The sequence below is a fragment of the Ixodes scapularis genome, unplaced genomic scaffold (genome assembly GCF_016920785.2).
Source record: "Ixodes scapularis isolate PalLabHiFi unplaced genomic scaffold, ASM1692078v2 PGA_scaffold2__306_contigs__length_199485367, whole genome shotgun sequence".
Classification (NCBI taxonomy): Eukaryota; Metazoa; Arthropoda; class Arachnida; order Ixodida; family Ixodidae; genus Ixodes; species Ixodes scapularis.
In genome coordinates, this window is record NW_024609857.1 from 184,980,387 (window position 1) to 184,998,078 (window position 17,692).

Consider the following 17,692-nt stretch of genomic DNA (forward strand, 5'->3'; position numbering starts at 1 on the left):
ACAAAATGCTGTATGATGGGGAGGGGGGAGAGGAGGCCCCAGCAAAATGGAAGATTTCGGGGGGGCCCGGGCCCCTTGCCCCCCCCCCCCTGGCTACGTGCCTGCAAGGACCATGCAATTGAATTAGATTATACATTTAAATCATAATATGAGATAAAGCACAGAAGCGAGTTGTATAAAATTGTGCTGGTTTCACAGGCATGAACCAACACGCAACCTTGTTCAAGGTCATTGTCGAACACTGACAGTGTAAATGCAACGGTTTGGTAGATTTTCTTACAAAACCTATCTAAAGACCTAGGTTTCCAACTTATCTTTCATTTCGGAGAAACTCAAGCTTCATAACACACCTTTTTATTTTCTAAATGGAAGCACAATAAAGATGTATACAAGCAGATCATAAACACTGCACCACATAGGTACAAAACTATATGAAACTTCCATTTCCAATTTGTTTAAAGCGGTTATATATTTTTTTGCCCATACACTATATTAAGAGCTTTGCCTCTTGCCATAAAAACCTAAACGACGAGATGGTTACAAATATATTAAAAATGTTTGCTTTTCTATAGTGACTTAAAAATATGAAAGACTAGAATTATAAATGTATATTCCAAACATTTGCTGCCTCTAGCTCAAACTGATTTTGCAGTTTTAGTGTTAAAACATTATGTGCAGTCTGAGGAACAAAACGAGCAAGCAACAAGAGTGAGTGAGCGTCCCAAGCCACTTGCATATGGCACCAAAATCAGCGCTCCCAAAATGACATTTTTATAAATTTAATATACCTTCACTAAGAAACTACTTATCCGATTACACTAGAACGTTTACACCTTATAATAAAATATTTTGCCAATAGTTTGAACCGAAATGTTTTAAGAATTCACTGCACTATAACGTAAAAAAATTTAAAATATAAAAGTTTCCCCCTAATGGCTTATGACTAGAAAGAACTATTTTTTTTCTTGCATGCTGCATGCTCATATTTATTTTCTTTTCGGTTCAGTTCAAAGCCAGTAACATGTAGAATATATGTGCCAAATTAAATGAGCGTAGTTTTTTTTTGTTTTTTTTTTGTTTTTTTTTAGAAAAGATACATTAAAAACAAGAACTCAGCTTGAGATGTGACACTCCGTTACTAAAATATAAAAAAAATGCTTTAGTAAAAAAGCAACAGAAAGTCAATTCCAATAAAAGTGCAGTTATACTCTGTAGCTGTGTGCAGTGCAGGCAAACGCAACACCAGGCAAAGAGAGAAAGGGCGAACACTAGGAAGGCGGGACGGGAGAGGAGGGCGAAGGAGGATGAGGGGACAAAGGGACAGCACTAGGAACGTTCAAGAAAAGAGTATTCTCTCCTCCTAGCCAGCCTTCTTATTACTTGCCCTTTCTCCCCTCGCTTGGCGTTGCCTTTGCCTGTACTGCACGCAACTGTTGTCACGGAGTATAAAATCTGCTGCTGCTGCTGCTCAGTGGCGCCTTCTGTTCTCGTCTCCCAGCAGCCTCCGGATGTGCGTGTTGAGCTGACCAAGTCTCAGGGCGGCCGACACAACTGGTGACGGGTTCCTCTCGATGTATGCTGCGAGGGCACCTGGAATATAATGTAATATTAAGTAGGTGACTGTACCAGTGGACGCAAGACCTTAAACAACATCCGAGAGAATTAAAAAAAAAAAGTAAGGAAGAACAGAACACAGGTAAAAACTGGAACAGTTCCTTGAAAAAGAGAGCTCATTGCTACATCGATGCTGTCTTCACTGGGTGTTGTGGGGACTCGGGGGACATTAGATGGGTGGATAACCACAACAATATTTTGATTATTAACCAAAATTTGTTCATTAGCTTTTTAATTGGTAGTCTTACGGGCTATGTCGTAATTGCAGTTTTGAGGCAGCTAAAATTAGAGCCTAACCAAGGTGTCTACCAAATTGCTTTTTTTTTTTTTAATTCCCCGACTTTTCAGGTTTTCCATGACTATTTTAATTGAATTTTCTGACCCACAACTACCGACACCAAAACAAAATATATTATATATAGACACTATTCACAAAGCAAAATATTTTATTTACTTTGGAAGATGTTTAGAATACAGCATAGACCAAGCTTTACTGTTTCAGGGAGTTTGGTCCCAGTACCTGACCAGCATATCCATTTTTTCTCTCCAAGTTACTTTGTTCATAAACTCATCAAAAGCAACCAGCAGATATGGCACGCTAGAAAGGCTTGCTAGCAACTTCTCTTGAAAGTATGGGCCGATACCATGACATATGGTATATCACACTTTGTCTTTTCTAAGCTGCATTTTTTTGGCGGTCTCACACATGGGGAACATCAACGGAAACAGCGAGGCAGATGCTGCCGCTAAACGGAAAGATCCACGAGTAACTAGTGTTCAAACACCACATGATCTCGGCCCCCTTTGTGACTTCGTTCTTCAATAAAAAGCCACCCACCAACGCCTTCACACAGGGCCTAAGAGCTTCTGTGGCGGTGGTTAGATGCATTGCTGGAGCCCTACAAGCACTATCGCTACCTCTGGACAAAATGCCCGTTGCTGTCGCGGAAGGCTAGTCCAGATTTGTCGCAGTCTTGAAAAATACGATTGGGATCTGGGAAACGCCTTGCAGATATTTCATAGCAGCTTGATGTTTCTTACCCTCAACATGAGTAGTAATCGCCCTATTCCCCATGTTGCTCAAGGAGAACTTCTTGCAGCACATTGTGCAGTAAGCTCTACTTGGATTATTTGGGACGGGCCAAATCCAACTTGCATTCGTGGATATGTCCGGGTTTGTCCAGTTGAAGTTGAAGGAGCACTTCCTCGACAGCAACATAGTCACTTTCACATATCTCCACTTCCGGAAACTTACACAATAGAAAGCACAACCCAAAGCGACAAACGCACGTGGCAGAGCTTGTAGAGTGCAGGCATCAAGTTGCATTTACAGGGAGGCGCGAAAACACCATATCTGACAAACGAATGGACCGCTAGGCGCGCACCCTTCAGAGGGTAGATGAATGAACGACGCCTGTTTTCCTCTGAGTGAGTGGTGACTCGCGCCACCTAGTATCGGCTAGAGTATCTGTTTCTCCTCGTAATAGAGCAACACCCCCCGACTCGTCACAAACTAAAGAAAATGGCTGCTGCTACTCTGCTTCACTAGCAACTGTGAGTACATCTTGAGCCGCCATACTTTAGCATTGCTACTCTAAGGTGTAGCTTATTTAGTGGCTTCAGAGTGTACTAAAAAAATGATGAGCCGCCAGCTTCGCACATGCTCTTCTGTGAAGCGCAGCGCGTGGGAAGTTGCCATGGCGGAACTGCAACTGTACCCGCCCGTCTGCGCCCGTCAGCTTGGGCGGGTCGTGTCGTGCCTAGGGGGTTGCGACGCCGCACTTGACTGCGCTCAAGGCTATGCCTGCCCGTGCCTGGCGCTTCTAGCGTAAGCGGGCAAGCATGGGATAAATTCTCTGACTCCGCAATCTTTTTGGAAATTTCCCTGACAATTCCCTGACTTTTCCAGGTTTCTTAAAATTCCCTGACAATTTCCGGTTTTCACCGTCGGTAGACACCCTGCTAGCCCAACCTAAAACAATTTGCAAAATGGGACGGGACTTTGAGATATTTATTGATGAAGTTTCGTTGTCTATTCACCTGATTCAAAAAGCAAGAGGATAGAGCATCAGAAGTTGCAAACTGATCAATGCATAAAAAAACGATGCAGCCATTTCACATAGCTCGTGACTATCTCGACAGTTTGTAGTTGGTGGATAAGTTGATGTCACACCTCCAAGACAATGATGTGATGAGGGCCCGAAACCACTACACCACTTTACACTTCCTCCGCTCCAACCATGTGCTTCTTGAATCGGGCAAAAAAAACGCAAAACATGATCAACAAATATCTCAAAGCCCCTTGCTCTTTGCCAATTTTTGAAATAGTAATTTTTCAAAAGTCAGTCTGGCAACCGGGGGTGAAGTGCTGTAAGCGGAAATGCAGTCATTTTTTGGGCATCGCGTTTTTGATTGCGTCAAGGCTGTCCAGGTGCCGAGACCTCCCAGTGCGTGATCTGAGTCAGTCATGCCTTCGAAGACCGGAATGTCCAATGAAAATATGCGGTGGTCTAAGAACATGCCAATACTTCAAGGAGGCTGTGCTTTCAAACACAGCCAGACGGGCTGGATTCAGAAAGCAGCCACAAGCTGCTCTGTGAATTCTACACCTATCTACTGTCGCTTCGAATGGCTGCATCATATGCAGCTTGCTTCCGTGTGCCGTTCTTATACTGCGAAGGCTGCAGAAGGGGATGTGGCGACATGCAATCATCACGAACACAGCTCATCGTGTAGCCTACAAACGATGATAAACAGACCTCGAAAGCTAGTCGTACAGGCAGTCGCTAGAGGTTACCAGCCAAGGTATTGGCTATTGTCAATATTGTTAATTACTGCCTACTTTGCGTAGTTGCGTTATTTTTCCGGTACACTATACGCCTGCGTCGCACCGAAATCGAGACACCATTTTTAAAGCGATGATGGCAATCGTTCGCTCCTTTTGCATGGACTTGTGCAAGGACCTAGTCAAACTGAACCGAAACATGATGTTTACTAAGTATATCCCCTATGGAAACTTTGGAAGTGACATTGTCTTGATTAGGCAAGTAAAAAAAATTTTTGTTTTCTAAATTTTGATCAGTCATTTGCATCATTAGGCACCTTCCATTGGTGTCAAACTGGCTTTCTTATTGCTCTCATACGGGTGCGTACGGGAGAGGGATCAAACAATGGCGAAGGAAAAGTTTGTGCGTCCAGCAGTAGATGACACCAACTTTCGAAAAGGGTCTATCGGGTTAGGCTCTCACAGAGGCTGCCTTTGAAATTGCAATTGCAACATGGTTCATAAGACCGCTAATTAAAAAGTTACTAAACAGATTTTCGTTACATAGTCAAACTATTGCCACGGTTATCCACCAATCTAATGCCCACCGAGTCGCACAAACTAAAAATATGTTTCGATAAAAAGGTATACTAAAAAACCAAAGGCCTGAGGCAGTTCCCTACAAATAAAAAAATAACCGCACTAAATTGCAGCTGGCCTTGGGTAACGAGACTTAAGGCTTCATGAGAAGAACCATTTATCTACAGCTTTATTCTATATTTTGTAGCCCATACTCAACTATCCACAAGGCTGCTTCTTTCTTCGGGAATTTTTTCCACAGGCACCATTTCAGAATGCATATCAAGTATATGTTGTGCTTGCTATCTTACAATATAAGCATCAAAAAATGCAAAGTTCTTGCTGACACCGAAAATAAATGCCAAAAGCCCACAAATCTGGGAAGAAAAATTTGCCTCGCAAAAAACACTTCTGCTGGAGCTTCTGAATCTCATGTACTAAGAGCAGGTCCCCCATAATAAGCCAAATAAAAGCATGTGTTATCAAGAGCTTCATAAGAGGCATATGTGAATTTCCTTGAGGGAGAACTACTGTTTTTTTTTTAAATCCAATTTATCAAGTACACTCACATACCCATATTGTTATTCTTAATAAAACCATTATAAAACCTCGTTTGTGGCAAGTTTCAATACTTTTAATTGGGCTTAGAGTGTTATTAGCAAGTGTATGAGGTTTCTGTATAATGTCCAATGCCCAAGGATGCCTATGCACAATACAGGTACTTTGGTGGTACCCCTTACCAAAAAAGAAAGATTCCAAGGCATCTTGCAGTTGCTGAATTGTGGGAACCTATAGACCATTTTACTGAAAGAGGGCGAGAGAGAAGAGTTGGAAAGGGCTACCGGAGCTTCCCCCCAAAAGAAAGAGTGCAAGTCCTAGATGAGAGGCTTCGCCGGCGTTGGGTATATGCATTTCCCGAACTTCGTTTGCACTTTTTTTATGTGTTTTAAAATCCCAAACGTAATTAGAGCCACATGCTTATATAGCGACAGTCCCCCGGTCATCGGGACACCATTGCTTGGTTATAGGGTGCAAAAGTAACGACAGAAAGCGTTGAATACTGTCCAAGGACCTATGTAGCTTGCACGGAATCTGTCAATGCGATTGCAGCTGCAATGTCCTGAAGCTCCATCGCTTTCCACATGACTTTTTGTAACTTTTTGTAACTGAATTTATCCTAATAATTATGTTTTGAAGTGGTCACACTGTCTCGAGTTTATCATCTACAATACTTAGTCGAAGGCTAATTTCTGCCGCCGGGTGTGACTGGAAATTGTCGATAAGTTAGTTCTATCGGTTTTCCTGAATCGCAATCTCCTGCGTGATACCAGAGCGCCATGAACCCATGCTGACCATCACAATGCGAATAGATTCTTCTTATTTTCTAAATTTGCACACAATGTAGCTGGAATGAAACCTTCAATTTCTGTTGCTGAAAGTTGAAACATGCTCATGCATCCATTTTGAATCGTTGATTGACTTTTTCAGCAATAGGCCCATCTCATCTTTGCTATTTTCAGTTCTCGACAAAAGACACTCGTCAACACGTTTTATTTGAGGATCCTGTATCAAGAGTGTGTCTTTTTTCGAGAACTGAAAACGGCAAAGTCGAGATGGGCCTATGGCCGAAGCGAGACGACCAATGATTTACCGATTCGAAGTCGATGCATGAGCATGTTTTAACTTTCAGCAAAAGAAATTGAAGGTTTCTTTCCAGCTACATTATGTACTGAAATTTGAAAATAAGCAGAATCTTGTCACGTTGCGACAGTCAACATACATTCATGGCTAACTGGTATTGCGCAGGAGATCGCGATTTAGGAAAACCGATAGAACTAACTTATCGACAATTTCCAGTCACACCCGGCGGCAGAAATTAGCCTTCGACTAATTATTGTAGATGATAAACTCGAGCCAGTGTGACCACTTCAAAACATAAATATTAGGATAAATTCAGTTACAAAAAGTTACAAGCTGAAACAACACTTATCACAAGAAAGCTTGCAGGCACCTTGCGAGCGTACCCCATGTTCATCGACGGTACAGCGTTAAGTTCGGTGGACGCTCCATTCACAAAATGTTCCGAGCACAGAGGATGGTATTGGGGAAACGTCTTTTTGGTTTACGGATGCAACCCACTGCCGCCGGAGATCGGGGTCATGTGGAAAGCGATGGAGCTTCAAGACACTGCAGCCACACTCGCATTGCCGGATTCCGTGCAAGCTACATAGATCCTCGGAGAGTATTTGACCCTTTCTGTAGTTATTTGTGCACCCTATAACCGAGAAATGGTGGCCCAATGACCGCAGGACTGTCTTCAGTGAAGCCTGTGGCTCTAATTAGGTTTGGGAGTTTAAAACAGAGAAGAAAGCGCGAACGAAGTTCGCGCAATGCATACAATCAACACGGGCGAAGACTCTCATCCGGGACTTCCCCTCTTTCTAACACACCAGCAAGTGAGAAAGTACCGGCAGCTCCTCCCCCCTTTCCCATCTTCTCTCTCAGTCTCAAAATGGTGCCACCCACCATAAAACAATCTATACATGAGAGCATGACGCTTGCTCATTAAAAATGAGGCATCAAAGCCCCTAACAATAGGGGTACGGATTTTTTTCTTTGTGATGTTTGATTTCATGCCTTATAACTACATACATTTATCAATCCCTACTTCACTGTCGGGGGAAAACGGTGGCCGAGTGGCCTAACGCGTCTTAGCTTAGAGCATGTGGAGCGAAAGCTCGCGATGAAGAACCCAGGGATCTTGGGTTCGATCCCTGCCCTGCCCGTTTCAATCTGGATGAGCATCGTACTGGCGCGCATACGTGTAATCACTGCTCTGCGATGCACGTTAAAGACCTCAGGCTAGCAGTCATGCTGCACTGGTTATATGGCTCTTTTACGGCAGAAAACTTAGAGCCAATCTGAGGCAGACTGACCTTTCGCTGTCTCAACGAACTCAACACAATTTGCCTTTTATTTACTTCACTGTCGAAGCCTGTAGAGAAAGGTCACTGCAAATGCATTTCGTGTATGATGCCTCAAACTTCATTGAACTTTGAGTAAAAATTACCTTTTTTTGCGCGCCTCAAAAATTTTTTGTTGTTTTTATTTGTACCGATACCTGCTTGATTTTGTTTGTACCATACCCTAATGGGGATGGGCAGTATTTTTAAACTAAAAAATAAATAAATAATTGCTGGCATAAAATGTGCCCTTGTCGCTGTACCACTGTTGGGCCTGAAAAAGCTGTGATGCCACTGCCACGAAACTGACCTCCTGGAAAATACAGTCTTGGAGAGAAAACAGCAATACTTAGTGCTGTCATGACTAGTGGCAACCAATCTTTGTGCCTACAAAAGGCTCTTCGTACAAGGTTTATAGACATGTGGGCGGAAAACAGTCCCTTCAGCTGACCAGTGCCGCCACGAAAAGTATATTTTTTCGCATATGTGGAAAGGTATTACAACCTTTAGCTCACACAGTTACTTTGGAAAGTGGCACACATAATACCTCAACCCAGAGCTTTCAAAGGAAAGCTCAACAGCTGGGAGTTGAGATTTTTCCACGCAGTAGCAGTGCGGCCCACATTAGAGGGGAACCTCAATTACACATCCCTGGTTTATGCGACGTCCTGCATTTCACAACGAATTAACACAGTCCTGGCTAGCTCCCCATAAAAGCAATGTCCGTATAACACGCTGAGAGATTCACCTGTCCTTCCTCATACGATGACCTGCGGGAAAACACTGAGAACCAAACAATGCAGGTGCACACAGGCACGCGAGTCTCCCAAGCAACAGCAGCGAAACATTCCAGAGATTCGTCCCCATCGTTAGAACAGTATGTCCTACGTTCTCCCCTTGCGCCACCGCTCTTCTCTCTTTCTACTTTGATTCCCCTTTCTGTCTTTCTTGTTCCATGAAAGAATGACAATGTTCAGTTTCCTGCCAACTCCTGCTCTGCTATTACCTGCATTCTCTCCGTGCCTCTGCCATTGATCTGTCGCGCTCGCTCCTGTCTTTGCAAAAGTTAACAAGCTCAATGCTCGAAACCTTCTGGTTGTCTCCGGTTCCACACGTTTGCAGCACGTGCTGGCACACTGCGGCGCACTACTACGCACGACGATGTGTGGGAAATGGACCGCCCTGACGCTAGAAGAAATACTTTGAATCGTCGAAAAGGCAGACAAAAGAAAGGAAGAGACTAACGCTTTTAAATGAAAGTAAAAGAATGCTTACTTACGGCGAATATATTTCAGTTTTTGAGGAGTCAGGGCTCGCCTTCCCAATGCGCCACTTTTCAGAAGACGACGGCAGGGGTTCCCTGTGAGGCTTCTGTTCCTCAGGTTATCCGGCCATAGCGCTCTGCTGATGTCCCGAACGAATATGGAGTCCGTGCCTGCATCCATCAGTGCTTCCATGTCACCGGGCTCCAGAAATGGCTGAAAGTAGAAATGGAATGCATGTGATCCTATGCTTAGACCTGACATATACACAGAAAGGTAGGAAGAGCCCTTAAAGGGGCCCTGCAAGGACTTTTTTTACTGGTTTTTAATTTGCACCGAACCTGAGCGCACTGAACGTAGTAACTTAGTGAAACTTTTCTTTTCTCGAAATTCGCTTTGTTTTAAAAGTTATAGGCAAATTAAAATTACAAAAACAAGCAAAAAATAAGCTTCCTCATGACGTCCTTGGTTGCTTGAGTGGCCTTGAACTAGGGAAGGGGTAGTGGGCTCATCGCGGGAGCTCACGGCTGCCACACTCCGTGTCGACGGCGCGAGAGGGTGCCACTAAAGCATGTTCTGGTTAGGCTGTATGCAGCGGGCAACCAGAGCGGCTCTCATTGCATTTGCTGCGCGATTAAGCACTAATTCGGCATGACACCTCATTGGCCACAAACGACAGCAAACACGGGGTGAAGATCAGTTCAGAATGGGAGCCACTTCGCGCTGCCATACCGGGAAACGGCCAAACCTCCGAGCGTTCCGAAGGCCTTCGGAACGCTCGGAGCCGGTCGGATCCTCATATCCATACGACCGCAGCGCCGCCGCGTACATCCGGGACCTTTCCGTGTCGGCGCCTGATCCCACTACTCTTTTCTAGTATGTGCCGCCTTTTCCACCGCTTGGTGGCGGGTATGTCGACGGGTCATTTCTTGTTTCCGCACTTTATAAACAGCGTCTGTTACTTTTCTGATCTAAAATAGTGAACAAAAACTACTTTTATAAGTAATTGACACGGTTCGTGCCACTTATATTTTGTAGGTCGACTAAAAAGAAGCTTTTAGCGGCTCTGACCAGTGGTAAGCCTAGGATCAAAGACGTTACATTTTGCGTGCTTTCGATACCGCGGGTCGCCCTCGTCGGTGGAGGAGGTTTCCGCGTCGTCCGGTTAAAATATGACGCACTGATATTTAGTTACTCTCTCCGTGCCCGCTGGCTTGCCCTAACCCCAAGAGACGTGGAAACCGCAAAAAAGGTAGACGCTTAAATAAGATTGCAGGGCCCCTTTAAATTTCTACCTTCTCCCATAAAGTATGAGGCCTGTTTTCTTTTCTGAGGAGATAAACTCCCTCACCAGCTTTTTTTTTTGGAAATACGAACACAGCCAGAAGGAAGGGGGAAACGACACTGAGGAGAAGGTGGCAGCTTGAGCAAGTTGGTGATGCATCGTATAAGCCTACAGTGCAAAAACGGAATGAATACACAAAAAGATAGGGAAACAAAATAACAAGGACGGTGCACTCTATCTGTGTACTTGTTTTGTTTTTGTGCTGTAGGCTTATATACTGAGGAAAGATTTTCTGCCCAGCAGAAAGTGACCTTGCATGTATATGATGATAGAACTATCTCACACAAGCAATTAAAATACTTATTAAATAGTACCGTATAATTGCATGTAAGGGCCGCACCCCCGTGTTTAGGACAAAATATTTCAAAATAAAATAGGAGAAATTATTCATGTATGCATCGCACCCCCTTGTTTCTGAGGTGCGCTGACTGCAATGCATGAAAGTTTCTATGAATATATATCGCTAGGTGGCACTAGCCACCGCCTGAGCACGTAGCGGCACGTCTCCGCGTCCCCGATATTTGCTCTCCATTCATCCGTATCACCGTATGGCACAATGGCTGCCAACCTCGATCCTGTTTGGCCGCACCGTCGGGATGCGTTTATGTTGCGGCTGGAAGACATTGAGAAAATATGAAGGATATGTCAGCTTCCGTGGCACGCGCGAGGAATGGGGATTCAGCGGGCTCGGTTCGCGCGTGCACTCAGGTTTCTGAACGCCACTGTACGCTCTTGGTAGGTTTTCTTTTGTTCTTTAGTTCGTGTCAAAGCGTCGTGATTTGTCTGCCTTTTCGCGCAATGAGAGCTATGGGCAAGTACCACTTCAACAGTCATACGGGATTCAAGTCGAAAGTTGCTGCGCATGCTATCAAGTACAAAAAAAAAATGTGTTTTGCGCAGTATGTAAACTAATTAAATCCGACTGACGATTCAGTCCGGATTCCGGAGTGAAGGCGTTTTCGACCAGTGCACCAGACCCAGAGCACTTGCATCAAATCTTGCATCAGACTTTATCCAAATGCTAATATCTGAACAGGCTGGTTCAGACATTAGCGTTTGGCTGCGCTGTGTCCGCTTGCAACGAGATGTGATTACGAGTTGCCTTTGCGACCCTTCAAACAAGACAATGGGGAGGTGATGCGCTGCATGATGCAGCGCGACGCGATGCAATGCAGCGAGTCAATGCAGATGCTTGAAGGTAGAAAAAGAAGAGGTCGAAGCTGTTGCTGCCCCATTCCACATAGTCACCCTCAGAAGAAAGGGTCAAATCGACCTTGAAACGTTGTGAACCTCTTTTAAAGGTGTTATGACACGCCAAAAGTAAAATATGAGAAAACAATACTGCTAGGACCCATTGTACGTTCCTATAATTCTGCTAAGTTTGTTTTGAAAATGGCGCGATAGTTTTGTGGATAAATTGATTTATATGCTGGTCCCTCGAAGGGGCGGATCCAGGCGGAGCGGGAGGCTGGTGAACTAGCCAGCCTCCCGTGCGGCGCCCCCTTGCACGCACTCGCAGACTTGCCTCTCTTGGGAGTCTCGAGCTTCAGCTTCCTCGTTTAACTTCCGCGTTTCGAGCATGTGGTTCATGACGATTACGTCTACGGCACTGCTCGCCTTGTCAAAGTGTTCAACATTGATCGCAGCAGCGATGAGAGTGATTGCTATCCAGAGATGTTGGAAGCTGTTCATTTTGACTGCGATCCGCTGGCGACCAGCTCCAGCGACGCCGAGTTACGGTCAAACTCGCTGTGGTCACCGTTGTCCGGCAATATCTCGCAAGTGCATGCAGGGTGGAAGGTCAACAAGCCGGGGGCGAGAGCCAGAATAGCGTTCGGGTTGCCCAGTTGCATGAGCAGTTTTGATCGTACCGCGGCAAGGAGAGCTTGGGCGATCATGGGGGCGCCTAGAATGAGAGAGTGCAGCCATGATAACGTGGTTTATGGACACCATTGTGTGACTAACTTGGGCAGCGTTGCCTCGTTGCTAAATGAAAATGAAAAAAAATTGTAAATTGGTTATTGCAATTATTAGAGCTATAAAAATGTCGTAATTTGGTGTATATACTAAGTAGCCTTTGAGCATTTCATTTGAAGAATAATCCAGCCGTTTAATATTTGTGTCATAACCCTTTAAGTGTTTTTGGGTTGGAGTTTTTTTTTTTCCTCCAATTGAAACCAACACTCTTTCGCAACGTCACTCTTGATGCACTTCTTTTTCGGAGACCAATAAAATGAGAATGCAGATAGTGAGGCTCCGTTTTTCTCGTCCATTTGCAAGCGCAAAAATAGGCGTCCTAAAATTCAGTAAAGCATTGAGCGGTGTGCTAGTACCCCAAAAAGATAAGAAAACACATGTTCCTAAAAACAACAAAAGAAAGCTGCCTTTTTTTTAAGGCAGTTTTTGAAGTCGTTTTAAAACAAGACCAGCTTCCCATAAGAACCAGCCATGGTGTTGCTCTGGAGTGCAAAACAGAAGAACAGGTCCCCCATATTAAAACCTTTTGCAACATTAAAGGGTAACTCCGGTCCATAGTTTTGATTTTGGGATTATGACTGTTCTAGCACAGTCAGCGTCCGTGAATTACGAGGTGTAATTTGTTTTTCGGTATTGTGCGTACTTTTAAAGATATCGACGCCTCAAAAGTTTTGTCTGGGGCGTGGTCAACAAAATCGAAACTAGCCGCTCGAGGCCCCAGCAACACTGGACATCAGTCGCTAGGTGGACTTCACGTTATCGTCGTTCTTGTTCAACGAAGTGCTTTAACGAGTATGCGGTCCAAGCGGCACCTATGTCTGTTGCGCTAGCCGTTTAAAGATAAAAGGTAAGTTGCTTTCATTTTAATTCTGTATACGTGGTAGACACCCAGCATATGTAGCAATAGTTAGTGCGTATACCCAAAATCTAGCGACTGGCAGGCGAGTGAACTCGCTCGGTGTCAATGTAGGATACCAATCTCACTACCCCTCTGCTTCGACTACGGTAGTGGGTATGGCGTACGCCAAATTGAATACCGTAGTCGTTTATTTCGCTAAAACGGCGGAAATAACTTTCTGCGGCAAAATACCCTATTGCTTGTTGCTGTTTGTATGAGCGGTGGAACGCGCGCACGGCAGGCGTTGATTAACTTTTTGTAAAGTTAGTTAATTAATTACGTTTGAAAAACCTAATTTGCGAAAATATCAAAGAAAAGGCTTGCCGCACTCATAAGAAACACAAAAAAAAAACTTGTGATTGGAGCTAGTTAGTGGTTGTAATCTACATGCCCACCATTCCCCATTCAACGAAGCGTGAATGCTCCATGTTCAACACTGCATTTGACAATGACTGCTTTATTGATCTAGATACTTTTATCATGTTTACCTTTTGTGCAGGACATACCACTTAGTAATGCGAAGTTCATTGCTATGTTGACTGCATGTTTTACCTTATGTCGTCACTGTGGTTCGGCTGGAATCATCCTTTTCACTAATTTAATGCAGGACAGATATCGGCAACCCACAAATGCTGCTTTTTTTAAATCTCTGCCTCCTTTCTCCATATTGGATAAAGAAAGCTTTTTATTTTGAATCCCTGCGTCAAGGTCGTGTGCCAATTTCCAAACTGGGCGGGCTTCTTTTTTTTTTTCTTCAGCAGACACGTTGTTTAGTGAAGACATCGAAGGCGACGACAGCTGGAGCCTTAACCGATATGCACATGACCCACTGCCACATGCTGACGAACTTCGCAGGAAGAGTGCTTCTTCAGTGCGCGAGTGCGCACCGAATTACTCGCTAAAATGAGCCTTGGAGTCCTCACAAGCAAATAAACAAAAGGCTGTGCTGAAGCTACACGAGCTAAAGATAAAGCAACGGCTAAACACACCAAGCACCAGCCGAAACAGCGGCGGTAGCGTCTCAAAGAAGCACACTTTCCCCGCTCGACCACGCAACAAACAAGCCCGTCCGAACCAGGAAAAAAAAAAAAAAAAAGAATGATCATGACGCCATTGCCCGAGGTTGCTTTAGCGATCGGTGACCCGCTGGCGGCCCCCTAAGGAGCGGCTGCTCGCAGCGGGTCGCATTTTTATTATTGGCATTAGTTGAGAATACGGCGTCCCCTTGGCGTAATATTTTGGCTGGGGTCGTAATCTGTGTCACTAAAGCGATACCAGTAATTTGTTTCCTTTTTAACTTTGGCCGGAGTCGCCCTTTAGGTTTCAATTAAAATAATTTCTTTTTTGCCAAGAAATGGCAACGCAGATTTGGTCCACTGCCATTTGTTGACATCACACTAGAAGCCGAGAATTGGCTCAGCACGTTTTCGGAATGTTGACATCTCAGATATTTTGTTCCATCGATAATCGCTGCGCTACTTACCCTTACATTATCTGTCAGATATTCAGTTGTAAGTGCAACATTTTCAAGTCCCAATCTCACCGACAGATGGGGCAGTTTGTGAGCAGCCATTTGCCACACGCAGCTCTTTGCCTGGCCACGGCATGGAACTAGTCAGTGAAAAGTCAAGAATGAAGGGCGAGGGAAATTGAGTGTTGGGAGGAGGAAGTTGGTGGAAGGCTGGAGAGAGGGGGATGCTTCCTCCTCTCCACCCTTCCTTTTTCTCGCCCTTTGTTCTTGAACTGTCATTGACTATAGGCATACACAAAAATTATTTCACCTGAACTTCAGCAGCATTGCCGGGAAGCACTACAGGCTCTTCCTGGGCTGGCGGTGCGGCTGGCACTTGCTCTTGTACTTCGATTTCTGGATCCGCCAAGACTGGCGGTTCCAGAAGCGGTGGTGCTGGGGCTTGTGAAGCCAGGACTGGTTGTGGCAGAACTGGTTGTGGCAGAACTGGCGGTGGCAGGGCTTTCGGTACTGGTGCTTGTTCTGCCGAAGCTAGTTGTGGGGGGACTAGTGGTGGCAGAATTGGCCGTAGTGGAACTGGCTGAGGCAGGACTGGCGGTGCCAGGGCTTGCGGTACTGGTGCTTCTGGTGCCAAAGCCAGTGGGGGGACTAGGGGTGGTTGTGCCAGGTATGGTGGTACCAAGACTGATGGTGTTGGGCTGGCGGAGTCACCTGCTTCATTTGAAACTTTCAATTAAATCCCCAGTCAAACTTGTGCCCCATAAAGTATCTGTGTGAAGTCTACAATGCTGAACCTTTTTATAAAGATCCCACTTACTAGTCTCAACAAATGAATCTGAGAAACAGGAAGCCTCGGGAATAATCTCCACTCCAGGCAGTACGGCTGGGCGGGTAACCAGCAGGTCTGCAAATGTATTTCCTCTTTACATTACCGAGCAAGACACACAAAAAATCGCCCCTCAGTAAGCAGGGGCTACTTGCAAACCGAGCTGATGCATGTACCGATCACCAGCCATCAGCGGACTGTAAGCCATATACAAGAAGAGACTGCTCAAAAACATTACAATGCAAACACCCCAAGTTTCATACCGAGTCCATAAAACCCGAGTCCATAAAAGGCACACAAATATCAATCATAAACCTTTTGCACTAACAGCTGCCTTTTGTAAGTTTTGTGGGGTTTGCAATGTCGTCTGCTGTCGAGCGTAACCAATGTCAACCGCGCACGCATGGGCTTTCTGCAAGGTGCACGGGAGACCTCTGTGCGAGGAGGAAAGGTTTCTGTGGTGACCCTCGCTTTGTTTGTCGTCTGCCCGATCTCACCGTTCTGGGCAATTCGAGTTGAGGGCTCCAAAAGCCAGTGTGGCTCGCGACAACCGTCCAGAGGAAGCCTGTTCACTGCAGACCAACAGCAAAAAGAAGACCCGCCCCGTACACACCGAAGTACCACTGCAATTACAGCAACAGCTGCATTAAGGACGTTTTGCGGGGTTTGCATTGTTGGCATCGGCGTCGCGCATAATCGATCTTTGCCGTGAAAGCAGACAACAGCCTGGATGAATGTCGCCGTCGTAGATCACCCTCCTCGCCGGTACAAACCTATGGAGGCCACTATGAGTCTGTCCCGCAGTGGCACCATTATCAACCTTGTTTTAGCAAAGGACATTACGACGTTCATCGAATGTCCTGCATTCCCAACCTACTGCAGCAATCACCGAGCACTTGTGGCAGTTGTTGGTGCCACTACCCACGTCAACGACCAGACCGCTTGCCTAGCGACTGGGTGTCTGCGTTCTTACTACCGCTGCAAAAGGACAGCCTTCATCCTTTCTGTCACAATGTGCGTCAACACAATGCTGCCCCCACACTGAAATAATATAAAGCGGTATGCACATCACTGTCGTCAGACTGTGCTCAAACATTTAACTCGCACTGCAGTAAAACATCTGACCACTCTCGCTGTTTTGGAATCTTTTAGTTCTGATTAGGGTTGTATGTGTATTAAAATTTTTGTGCAAGAGCTTCAAATACGGTATTTGATATTCGCTGCTATATTTTGCCCATATTTTGGCAAAATGTAGCAGCGTGTAGCAGGGTTAGCCCCTTGGCGCAGTTTGGCGCAGCAATCACATGACTGGAGTCACGTTCAGGGCGCAATTTAGCGCAAATGGTGTAGCACTTCCGTCACTCCATACACACCTGCCATGAACCCCAGCTTTGACCACACAAAAGACGGTCGAGCGTAATTTTTCTTTGAGTGCTGCAGCACTTCAAGCTGGGTGAATACCAAAATAAACTAATTGGCTAGTTATTTAGACAACCGTAGATGCAGACAAGTTCTGCTTTGTCCCGATGTGTCCTAATTCATGTCTTTCATCATATACCCTACTATTTCCATCATCCTGATCATTCCAACTATTTGTCCTTAAAAAGTGAACACTCGTACCTGGCTGTAAGAAACCTTCCTATATGGCAGGTCAAACGAAACGAAATCTCAAAATCAATAGGCCTAATTTCATCTGCAAAGCACCTTTTACCGGAACGGCTGAAGTACCAACTGTATTATGCGCTGATATATACCAAGGTTTATTACTGCTTTCTTGTCTGGGGTCAGAAATTGAGGACAAATATCACACATCTGCATTTATTACAAAAAAAATCTGCTCGTCTAATGCACAATTGTGCTTATGACGCACGCACCGCTCCGCTTTTTGAGAAGTATAAAATTTTAAGCTTTGAACATCTCTACATTTATAAACTTCCACCCTACATATTCCATGACCATAGACTTCAACAACCTAGCTATCCATCTGCATGCA

General features: G+C 45.0%; 1 protein-coding gene across 1 annotated transcript; it reads right to left on the reverse strand.

The window, feature by feature from the left end:
* Positions 1 to 1,243: 1,243 nt before the first annotated feature.
* LOC120850278 (calphotin-like) lies at positions 1,244 to 15,934 on the reverse strand. The gene is made up of 5 exons (XM_042291640.1): positions 15,859 to 15,934; positions 15,691 to 15,777; positions 15,184 to 15,584; positions 9,200 to 9,398; positions 1,244 to 1,590 (listed from the first exon to the last, which is right to left on the reverse strand). The coding sequence occupies exons 1-5, from the start codon at positions 15,932 to 15,934 to the stop codon at positions 1,469 to 1,471; spliced, it is 885 nt and encodes a 294-aa protein (XP_042147574.1). The 3' UTR covers positions 1,244 to 1,468.
* Between the last annotated feature and the right edge of the window lie 1,758 nt (positions 15,935 to 17,692).

What these genes read in the sequence shown, in the direction of transcription:
- LOC120850278 (XM_042291640.1), bottom strand. Translation starts at nt 15,934, where the DNA reads ATGTTTTTGAGCAGTCTCTTCTTGTATATGGCTTACAGTCCGCTGATG. An exon ending in AGATTCATTTGTTGAGACTA is followed by an intron (nt 15,585 to 15,690) that starts GTAAGTGGGATC and finishes CAAATGAAGCAG; the next exon opens with GTGACTCCGCCAGCCCAACA. An exon ending in GCAATGCTGCTGAAGTTCAG is followed by an intron (nt 9,399 to 15,183) that starts GTGAAATAATTT and finishes TTCTACTTTCAG; the next exon opens with CCATTTCTGGAGCCCGGTGA.